The sequence below is a fragment of the Mercenaria mercenaria genome, chromosome 16 (assembly GCF_021730395.1).
Source record: "Mercenaria mercenaria strain notata chromosome 16, MADL_Memer_1, whole genome shotgun sequence".
Lineage (NCBI taxonomy): Eukaryota > Metazoa > Mollusca > Bivalvia > Venerida > Veneridae > Mercenaria > Mercenaria mercenaria.
Window position 1 is genome coordinate 26,491,118 of NC_069376.1, and position 11,777 is coordinate 26,502,894.

General features: G+C 35.2%; 1 protein-coding gene across 1 annotated transcript; it reads right to left on the reverse strand.

Annotated features, from left to right (window-relative positions):
- Nucleotides 1-4,866: 4,866 nt before the first annotated feature.
- Nucleotides 4,867-11,747, reverse strand: LOC123541321 (28S ribosomal protein S28, mitochondrial-like). Its single transcript, XM_045326744.2, has 3 exons — nt 11,546-11,747; nt 6,385-6,589; nt 4,867-5,180 (listed from the first exon to the last, which is right to left on the reverse strand). Exons 1-3 carry the CDS (start codon nt 11,712-11,714, stop codon nt 4,886-4,888), a joined length of 669 nt encoding a protein of 222 aa, XP_045182679.2. The 5' UTR covers nt 11,715-11,747; the 3' UTR covers nt 4,867-4,885.
- Between the last annotated feature and the right edge of the window lie 30 nt (nt 11,748-11,777).

Sequence of the window (11,777 nt, forward strand, 5' to 3'; positions counted from 1 at the left end):
AAGAAGATTTTTAATATTTTTCCTTTCGGTTGCTATGGCAACCAGAGTTCTGCATGGAATTCAATAGCACACTCCCGTATGTAAGGATCTGTGACGTCACCGATAAGGTCTGCTATCTAAAAATAGCACAGGACTCAATTTGCGGACAAACAATCAGTGCATTCATTGTACAATGGCATAAGTAAACCAAAAATTTTGCATTTTATTACGATATTTTTCTTCAGGTTTCTAGCCTGCACATTGCAAACAAATGTTTTTTCTTCACTTTTAATTTCCATAAACTAGCCGAGAAACTCATTATTTTATATCAATGTTAGAAATAACATACCGCTTTTTCATCAATATATATGTATGAATCGATGATGTTATTATATATATTATTCAGTTAATTTTGTGACACATTCAGTTTTAAAAAAGAATATTTAGAAAAAATAGAATAACTGGGAAAAATGTATAAATACCAAATGGAAAGCGTTAATTAAAACAAAAATGTATTCACAGAACAGAAAAAAAAATCCAAATTGTTCTTCTTAGTTATCGTCATATAATAACATTATATTTTTGTAAAAAAAAATCTTCCAAAAGTGTTTATAAATTTAATAGATCTTCTTGTAAATGTAAAAAGAAATCTTATGATCGCATAATTTAAATTTATTGAAATTTCGAAATATGATGAACAACATGTATATTTTAAAGTGAACTGTCATACACATTATAATTTTCGGCCATATATTCAGTTATTTGTTGAAACAATTAACACCTCTGTGATATACATATGTTGTGTTTTATTACAAATGACCCCTTAGTGTGACCTATAGATATTTGACTTTTGTTATATTTTTTTATATTTGGGTTTTACAGCGCACCAACACAGTATAGCGTTATATGGCGCCAAACAGGACTACAAATTTTGGTTTCACATCTCATTTACATCAAAATAAAAACATGATGTATGGAACTGACTTTTGTTAGTAATATTTAGATGTTATCTGATAACTAATGCAACACAATTATTTCTACGAAGTCATGCATATATATGTATTTCTAATAAGAAATTGTTTGACGGACACTGACCACAGCTGACATCGAGGATCATCTTGTGTTGTCTGAATCCGTTGTTTAAAATGAAATACATGTGGTTATTGTAGTTATGATTTTAATTGTGCTGATACATTCTTTGAACGTCATGAATCAAAATGATTTAGCATTAAAACTTTTAACCACAAGTGTTCTTCGGTGTGTCGCATTCGAAAATATTGTAATTTGTTATTAAGACTGTAAACCGTTCTTCTGATGCAAGATTTTAATAGTTTTATTGCATAACAAGAGGTAATGTGCAAGCAACATGCTTTTAAACAGTGCTCTTTATTTACTTAGTAGGCCCGTTTTGAATCGTCTTCTTAAAATAATATGCCTGTATATTTTGCATATTCCTTACATTCGTTCCAATATATTTCTTTAATTAGTAATTGTTTCATCTCTTTTATTTATTCTGTTAACAGGTGGAACAATTTTATATAGGTGGCATGTTATTTTTTTAATTCCCTTCGAAGTTTACTGAGATAGTTGATGATTTGTTATATATAGAAAATGCTCCCTTGTCCGCAATTCCCGCATTGCATTATGGTATAACTGCTTTATGTTCTATTCATAGAACACGGGAGAGTGCTATTCTTTGGGCAATTTTGAAAGGGGGGCCACACAAGGATCATTCCTGTGAAGTTTGGTGTAATTCTGCCAAGTGGTTTTGAAGAAGATTTTTTTACAAAATTGTTGACACACGACAGACATCAAGCGGTCACAAAAGCTCACCTTGAGCCTTTGGCTCAGGTGAGCTAAAAAGGGGCATAATTTTGAAAAAAGTAGAGTTATGGGACCTGCACAGTGCATCTCAGATCATGACAGTGAACAAGTGTGTGAAGCTTCAATGCATTCCCATTAGTGGATACTGAGATACCAGCTTACATACAAAAACTTAACCAAAAACTGGAAGGGCACAATTTTGAAAAAAAATAAAACAAAGTAGACTTTTGGGACCTGCTTAGTGCATGTCAGATGATGACAGTGAACAAGCATGTGAAGGTTCAATCAATTCCCATAAGTGGGTACTGAGATACATGTACCAGCTTACATGCAAAACCGTAACCAAACATTTCTAAGTAAAAAAAGGGGCATAATTTTGTAAAAATGCAAAACAGAGTTATGGAACCTGTTCAGTGTAAGTCAGTTTATCACAATGAATAAGTGTGTGAAGTTTCAATCCATTCCCACAAGTGGTTATTGAGATACCAGCTTACATACAAAAACTTAACCAAATCGGGACCCAACGCAGACGCACGGGTTAGTCCAATAGCTCTACTATTCTTTGAATAGTCAAGCTAATAAAAATACAGCCGCTATCAAATATGCAAGGATTTTCTTTTATTTGACCAGGTGACCTAGTTTTTGATCCCAGATGACCCATATTTGAACTTGACCTAGATTTCATCCGCACAAACATTATGATAAAATTTCATGAAGATCCAGTGTAAAATGAAGTCATAATTGCCTACACAAGGTTTTTGTTTGATTTGACCTAGCGACCTAGTTTTTGATCCCAGATTACCCATATTCAAACCTGACCTAGATTTCATAAAGGCGACTGTTCTGACTAAATTTTATGAATATCTAGTGTAAAATGCAGCCGCTATAGCATATACAAGGTTCTTTTTTTATTTGACCGGGTGACCTAGTTCTTGACCCCAGATAACACATATCTGAACATGACCTAAAATTCATCCAGACAAACATTCTGATTAAATTTCATGAAGATCAGGTGTAAAGGTTTTTCTTTGATGTGACTTAGTTTTTTACCCCAGATGACCGATATTCAAACTTAACCTAGATTTCATCAAGGCAATCATTCTGATCAAATTTCATGAAGATCAATTGAAAAATACAGCCTCTATTGCATACACAAGCTAAATGCTGACAGACAGACGGACGACGAACATCAAGCGATCACAGTAACTCACCTGAGCATCAGGTGCGCTAATAATTAGGGATACCAAAATTGAATAAGAAATTGTAGCCATCATAAATAATCAACAAAAATTAATTTAAAACAAGAGCTGTTTCTGAAACACATAAATTGTGCCAAATATGCTGTCAACTTGACTTTGATCTTGAGAGGCCATAACTCAAACAGTAATATACCCATACACATGCAAAACTAACACTGGTACTACCTTCCTATAAAAGTTAGTTATTTTGGGGACAAAAAGGCCACTAAACCTATAACTAATCCAAAATGTCATTTAACAACTGAAAACTGTCCTACTCAGTAAAAATAATTTGAGTTAAACACTAACAAATGTATCTGACCTATCAAAATTCTAACAAAGTATTTGATTAGATTACTTATATAACAATCTAAGTTTCCTTCATCTTATATTTATGAACTGACAATCTGATATATAAATAGTTTACTAAAAATATATTTCTAGTAGCAAAACTGATGTTTAAAGGGTTTTAACTTTACCAAAATGCATTTCAACCAGTAGTTTCAGAGGAGTAGTACAGACAAACTTGTGTCAGACAAACAATTTATTTATTTATTTGGCTTTTACAGTGCACCAACACAGTATAGGTTATATGGCGCAAAACAGGACTACAAATTTTGGTTCCACATCTCATTTACATCGAAATAAAAACATGAGGTATGGAATCAAAATTTGCATACCTGCTGGAATCACAGAGTTACTGCAAAACCAAGTGTTAAGACCCTATTAGTCGCCTCTTACTATCATGCAAGGGTAAGGCAGTGGTTCCAATTCTTTTCATACACAGATCGTCCCAGAACCACATGGGGCGTCAGACAAACAAACAGACTAACTTATGAACAAGACAAAATCAATGTATTTCCCAACGTACTGGGAGACATTACCTAGATTTCATGTAGAAAAGCATTGTGCCTTGTCTTCTTTAGTTAAAATGTTTCAGGTAGAAAATGTGATGTAATGTTTTTCTATGATTTGACCTGGTGACCTAGTTTTATATCCTAGATGACCCAACTTCTAACAATGTGCTCGAATGAGCTAAAACTGGTGGTATAGCTTCACATCTCCTTGGAATGTACTTTCAGGAAAACATAAAGCAGAAAGTTCAAACAAGTCTTTTTAACAAAGTCAGGGCCCATAACTTCACTCTGACTAAATGAATCTTCTGTCGAAACACACAATGCACATCTTCCTCATGCCTTCTATTGTAGAGTTATTTAACAACCAAATTAGGGCCTATATATAAGAATAGTTCTTAAGAAATCTTTATGACAATAATATTAAAGGCTAACATAATGGAAAATAAAATAAGACAGAGTTATGGTACTTTGATGTTGTACTTCCTTTTAATGTCCTCTACAGGACGAATGTGAAAGACAAATTCAATTCAAAAGTAAGCTGTCAAGTTACTGTTCTTGCATATAGCTCTTCATCTCAATATCATTTGGTTCAACAAAATACTTTCCATAGTTTTGAAATTATTCTTTAGACTGAAGTATTACCGATGGATTTACGGCTTTACAGTGTACACATTTACAGACAGAGACCATTACCGTCACGTCACCATAATATTGTCCAGGTACTCCACTTCTGGCAAGGTGATCACAGCAAAAAAATCAATTACATTTACATGATCTTAAGAGTTTACATTATCCTGCTATATCACTTTTAGCAAGGGGATAACAGCAAGGACCTGAATCAAATTTACATGAACTCATTTGTGAACACTGGTCTACAACATATGGTGAACCCATATTATATAAAAGTGTTGTTTCCCTTCCCTTATTTTCTGGACAGCAGCTATGAAAAAATTAACAAGAAATTTAAATTGAAAATATCACAAATCTTTATTTCACTTCCTCTGTTTCAACACTTCCTTTAGTTACAATGGTTTCAATTTTTCCTTCAGACTCCTGTACAGCCTCTTCATTATCTTTAGCACTATCCTCCACGGCCAACATACGAGATGCAAATCCAGTAGATGCAGATAAATTTGATTGTTCACGTTGGGATGGGTCAAAACTCCCCATTAATGTACAGTCAGCCTCAAGTAAAGTCACGTGTTTTTCACTACCCATGAAGCTAGAGGACATCTCAAACTTGTGCATTAAAACTTTTACTCTCTGTCCTTTCACATATTGGCTGAAATGTAGAATAACAACATGATAGGTAAATAATTATATATCTTCACTTTTCTTTCAATTTACGTAATTGTTTGATACTGGGCTTATGCCACTTTCCAAACAGATTTTCAGATATTCATTTGCTTTAACCCATAGCCTGCTGGCGGCAAGTGATTTTGCCTTTGAGACCAGTGCAGACCAAGATCAGCATGAATGTCTGCTCAGGCTGATCATGGTCAGCACTGTTCGTTATTCAGTCAGTAAACACCCCTTTAAATAATAAGTGATGCTGCCCAAAAATGATGGACCAGTCCAGTTCAGAAATTTAGCAGGGTAAGGGTTAAATCACACTGACATAGTTCAAATAATATTCTGACTTTCCAACTTAAACAGGAAGACCACAGGTGCCCAATCAGAATTATTTCAGTCACAGAAGACCACAGGTGCCCAATCAGAATTATTTCAGTCACAGAAGACCACAGGTGCCCAATCAGAATTATTTCAGTCACAGAAGACCACAGGTGCCCCATCGGCATTATTTCTGTCATAGAAGACCACAAGTGCCCCATCAGCATTATTTCTGTCATAGAAGACCACAAGTGCCCCATCAGCATTATTTCAGTCATAGAAAACCGCAGGTGCCTCATAGGCATTATTTCAGTCACAGAAGACCACAGGTGCCCCATAGGCATTATTTCAGTCAAAAAGACCACAGGTGCCCCATCGGCATTATTTCTGTCACAGACAGCGCCACCTAGGTAAAACTACCAACCTTCAGCAAGACAGCTGGATGGCTTCATCATAATATGTCCAGAGCTTGACTCAAACCCATACAGGTGATTTAAGGCCAGCAACCTTAAGCAATGGCCAAAGAGACATACTTCACCAAATGCAACAGCAATCAGTTACCGTAACCTTTTCTTTACGAGTTCTGATGATGAACCCCATGTGTCCTGTTAAAGCCTAAAAATATTTGCTACTGAACTTATACTTTACTCATCACAAAAAAATGTTGTAAAACTGACTTATTAAGAACATCTAGATACGACTTTTGAAGGACAAAGCAGTATTTTGTACTATGCCTATGTAAAAAGTTGAAAAACATTCTCCAAGGTCATAAAAACATTTACATGTACTATACATGACTTAGGGTCAAGCCAAAAATTTAGGGTAGGTCGGGATACCGGAAACAAACATTTTTTTCTTTAGGCCTTAAAACTTACTCTGCCTGAAATGAAGGTCTGGGGCACACACAGTAGAATTTCCCACCAAAATCAATATAAAGATCGTCCTGTACAACATCAATTATTCTCCCTGCCATTGTTTTGTCTTTTAAATCTCCCATCTGAACAAGTCTAGATTTTCTAAACATAGTTGCAAAACTTTGCTTCTTCTCGTGCACGTCTTCCACACTGGATACTTCTGTTTCTGAAAATACATTTAAATAAATGCAATTAAAGTTGCTGTTTGCTTTAAAAAAAATGATCTTAAACTGGCAGCTTGTCCGTTACTGTATTTAGGAGCCCATAAGACAATGTTTTCACATTAAAAATCAAGACTTAATTTGTTATTTGTTATGTAGCTTTCAAAGTATCAAAAAACAGCAGATTATTTAAGCTTAAACCTCATGTTGCCCAAAATGTCACACTAATCTAAGATGTGTCCATTTTTACATATCATTCGGCCACACAGTTTTTCATGAGCAAAAAAGAGGACAATCCTTCTTTATTATTTTTTGTTTAAAAAAAAAATCTTACCAGTTACCAACCCTAGGCTACCTAAATTTTCTCATGTTACTAGAACCACACAATTTTTAGGCCTTTGCCCTCTATGAACATGCCTCCCTAAACTTCCTAGTATTAAATGCGCTATATTCCTAATATCATGTTTTTCAAACACTACTAAAATATAAGACAGAGACACCAAACGTGTAAGTTTGTTTATCTAAAGGAGAGATTCATTGCTATTATGCGTAAAAACAAAACTGTTTGTTTCCGGTATCCCGACCTACCCTAAATTTTTGGCCCGACCCTAAATGTTTTTATGGCCTTGGAGAATATTTTTTTCAACTTTTTAACAAAAAAAGTTGCAATACTGCACTTTTTATGCTTTAAACATGGCCGGTGATGTTAGAAATCAACTTACTGATGCTCTAAAGGCATAACCCCCATATATTTGTATTCATTTTTTCTTTGATTTGACCTAGCTGCATAGTTTTTTACCCCAGATTACCCATATTCAAACCTGACAAGATTTCATCAAGGCAACCATTCTGATAAAATTTCATGAAGCGTTACTGGATACCATGTTTGTCGCACAAGAGTTTTGTAGCCCATGTCTGTTCATCATATACAATGTTAAATTACCTTTCTTTACCTTTATACTAAATATATACAAATGCAGTAGCACTGGCGTCTGATTCCGCTGAACCACTTTAAAAGTTTAATATCTGCGCCATATGCATGTGGCACATTTGTTTGGCAAATAATGACACTATATGATCAATATATACTCACTCACACACATGTCACAGGTGTTAAATTTAATAAAAGAAAAAGTTCCAATATTGTTGTTGCCTTATAATACTCATAGAAGAAGTCCTATATATGTAAAACATTTCCTATGATAATTATTTGCAAAAGAGTAGAATATTTGAATATCAGTAGTCAGACGTAGGCCGTAGCATATTTCCTAATACATCACCTGTTTACACTCTTTACCTGTTCTCTATTATTATGTAAAATTAGTTTCAAGTCTTTGGTGTACGCCGATTGGCTATTGATGATAGACAATCACCATTACATCTGAGAACTGTTATATCTATATATATATATCACTGAATACTAAAGTCTGTTTATTTACAAATTACAGTGTTACATCACTACACCGACAAGACTTTATAGAACCCATATTAAATACCCCAAACACTGAGCAAGCCAAATGGCGACACACAGTAAATGGGTGCTGAATTTATTTTTGGGTCCTGGACTGTCAATTGATGTTTTTTTTAAATCATATATAAAATCAAGCATCATTACTGCTGAATGCCTATGACCATTGGGCCACAGACACTTGGGGTTCGGACCTCCACACACCCCATTCTCCTCCGCCCCTGGTTAAGTTTAGCCAATATATTTTAGCATTTTACCATGTATTGAGCATAGGTGACGATCATAAAACGCATTTTGTAACATTTCAGCGTGTTTTTAAAAATGTATTTATACCATCAATGCTCTCAATATTACAAGATATGAAACATCGCATGAACAACGGGAACACTTGCTTGCGCTGGACCCTCGCTTTGTGTAGCGCATGTCATAAACCGTGTACCAAAACTGATACTCTTATGGCTATGTTAAACCAGATCATCACTTCTTTATGTAAACAAACCTCGTGTAACATGTGCTGAAGCGATAATCCGGTATAATGTAGTCGAAACGATATCAATTTTGGTACCCTGCAACGTTATGCGCAGTTCCAAGCAGGGATCAATTCGCAAGGAAGTGTTACATAGAATTTAGATTGACTGATTTATATTATTTATTGATTTCTCGTCGGAATACAAATGACAGTTGTCGGGACCGGTGTCATTTGACAGAATGGTAACAGATCTGACGATTGATACCAGTGATTCATAATGGTAGGGGTTCATTTAAAGGTTTAACTGGCTATTGTTTCCCTAGAGCACGGCTACTAAACGCTAGCGCCACCACCAAATTGTGGTGATAAGGAAATGAGCTATCGACATTTCCGTGGTGCAGCTATCGCCCGTTTCTATTTGTAAACACGTGAGTAAAATTTATATTTTATCTTATGTTTTTATTGATAGAACTTTTTTCGAAAATCGGAGAATGTAGTTCCGTGTAACAACACTTTTACTGCAGGTTGGCTGTTATTTCATTAAAATATTATGCAAATTGTGGTGTCTGGAGCTTTTTTCCCCGAATCTGACTGTGGCACATTTTCATATCGGCCAGTATTCGAACACCATTCCGATGAATAGACACACTGTAAGAACATACCTGCGCATGCAAATGGTGCAGAAATGATAAATAATCATATACGCACACACCATGAATAATAGAATCTCGGGTTAGAAGAAATATACCAGGATTTTTAAAAGTGGTGGCGCTATAACTCTAGTGATGGCGCTATACAGTAGTGGTGGCGCTGTTACGACATTCAATAATACGAACTGCTGACGCGTCCGGAACAAAACAAACACAATATTTTTTCTAACTGATAATTTTCCTGCAAATAATTATGTTATTAAAGAAAGAAAAACACGACCATAGTTTTATTTACCTTTATGAAACATTCTCTATCCAAGAAAAAAAAAGACAAAATACTCACAGACCCTTGGGACTCGTGTAGTCAAAGTAAATATTTTCCTTTGTTTAAAATGTTAATGTAGAATTATTTCTAACCTTTAAATATTGTACTTAAATACAAACGTAAGTGTACTTTAAATTCGGGTAAAGAAAAATAGTAGCAATACCTTTATTTCAAACGAAGATTTGTGTCCAGGCAATAATTTGAAGATAGTGTAGAATTTATTTTTATATTAATATTCTGAAAGTTACTTTCCTTTGTTTTTATACGTCTTTTGCATGTCATTGTAAACAAAAGACCTTACTTTCACAATTCTTTCTGAAAAGTGAATACAGTACATTTTCAATTCCAATCGGTTAAATATGATTAATCAATAGAGCTTAGTTGTACAATCTGAATCCTATATATGTAGATTATTTTATGTATGTATTTGTTGAGTAACGTAATTTTATTATAGTGTGGGATAGGTTGATATCATCGATTATTGTAGAAATTTCCGTGGCTTGCAGACAGACATTTTCATATATTAAAATTGAATATATTAGCCACTAATCATATACAACATCGCCACCACTACAGTATAGCGCCACCACTTGAGTGATAACGCCACCACTTTCGAAAATAGTCGTGTTTTAACTTTTTACTGTGTTTTTCGTAATTCTTTGATGTATGGGAATACGTGTTATTCATTTCTACACCATTTGCATGCGCAGGTATGTTCTTACAGTGTGTCTAGTCATCTGAATGGTGTTCGAATACTGACCAATATGAAAATATGCCACTGTCAGATTCAGGAGAAAAGCTCCTGGCACCACAATTTGCATAATATTTTAATGAAATAACAGCCAACCTGTAGTAAAAGTGTTGTTACACGGAACTACATTCTCCGATTTTCGAAAAAAGTTCTATCAATAAAAATATAAGATAAAATATAAGTTTTACTCACGTGTTTACAAACAGAAACGGGCGATAGCTGCACCACGGAAATGTCGATAGCTCATTTCCTTATCACCACAATTTGGTGGTGGCGCTAGCGTTTAGTAGCCGTGTAGAGTTCATGCGATGTTTCAAATCTTGTATAATATTGAGAGCATTGATGGTAAAATACTTTTTTTAAAAACACGCTGAAAGTTACAAAATGCGTTTTATGATGTCTCCTATGCTCAATTCTCGATATCGACATTATGGATAAAATCCCGTTTTCCGGTATTAACCACTAATAAACGCCCGTTCCCAGTTTTACGGTGAGGTGCGTATCGGCCATTACGCTACATGGCGGTAGTGTTTCCAAGTTTTAAATAAAGAAAATGAATAAAAAAAGTATTGCAGATTATCATTAAACATTGTTGTAATTAAGATGTAGCAAACATATCCTCAAAGTTTACTTTATTTCTGAAATTTTATCTTTTATTCTACACTGCCGCTTCCGTGGCTCGATAAAAAAGGCGTGAAATGATTCGCATTTTTCATAGTAAACAGATTATTTTTAAAAAAAAAAATGTTGCCAAGGTCGTAGAATAGTATTTCCATTGTGAGAAAGTAAGAACTTTCCTAAATCCTTATCTTCTGGCAAAAATAATCGCTAATATTGTACACGGTCTTTATATCGGTTAATCTCGCCAGCCCCCCTGACCCTAGACAAGCTTACAGTCGCTGAGTGGCTGCTTTTTAATTTCTGACTTTTGCAGCCACCGCAGTTTGACCGTCACAATATAAAACAAACTGTATATGTCGGATTAGTTCGACTACCCTGACCCTATTTACGGAAATACCGGAAAACAGGATTTATCCTTAATGTCGATATGGTCAATATGTTGGGGTCCGAACTCCGTCTGTGCATTGGGCTGTTCCAGAAAATATCCACCCCCCATGGAAGCAGTTTTTTCAAAGAATATTACCTCCCCCACCCTCCCAGAGACATTTTACCCACTCTCACCCTTCCACACCCCAGCTACCTCAAAATACACCCTCCCCTTCCTCCCAATAGGATCCCTCCAAATACCCCCTCCCTTCACATGATAATTTGAGCCGCCCCTGATTTTACACTCATACCATGTTCGGCATCTGTCGCCAGAGAAAGCACATCAAATTTTGGTCGAATTCTGTTTGTCATGGCTTCCTCGCAGAATGCTGCAGCGGGGACATAATGCTTTGGATTATGGATTTTCAGGATATTTCCATAAATTGACCTCCAAAAAGCATTTCTCATGGGCGCAGCCATATTTTCTGTGACCCTCGCTTAACCAATCACAGGTTTCTTTACAAACGTACGACTGATTTGTAA

Bases quoted from the DNA above. Each gene is read 5' to 3' on its own strand.
- LOC123541321 (XM_045326744.2), bottom strand. From the start codon at position 11,714: ATGGCTGCGCCCATGAGAAATGCTTTTTGGAGGTCAATTTATGGAAAT. The intron at 6,590-11,545 runs GTATGAGTGTAA...ATGTATTTTCAG, and splicing joins GGCGACAGATGCCGAACATG to AAACAGAAGTATCCAGTGTG. The intron at 5,181-6,384 runs GTAAGTTTTAAG...TCTACATTTCAG, and splicing joins AGACCTTCATTTCAGGCAGA to CCAATATGTGAAAGGACAGA.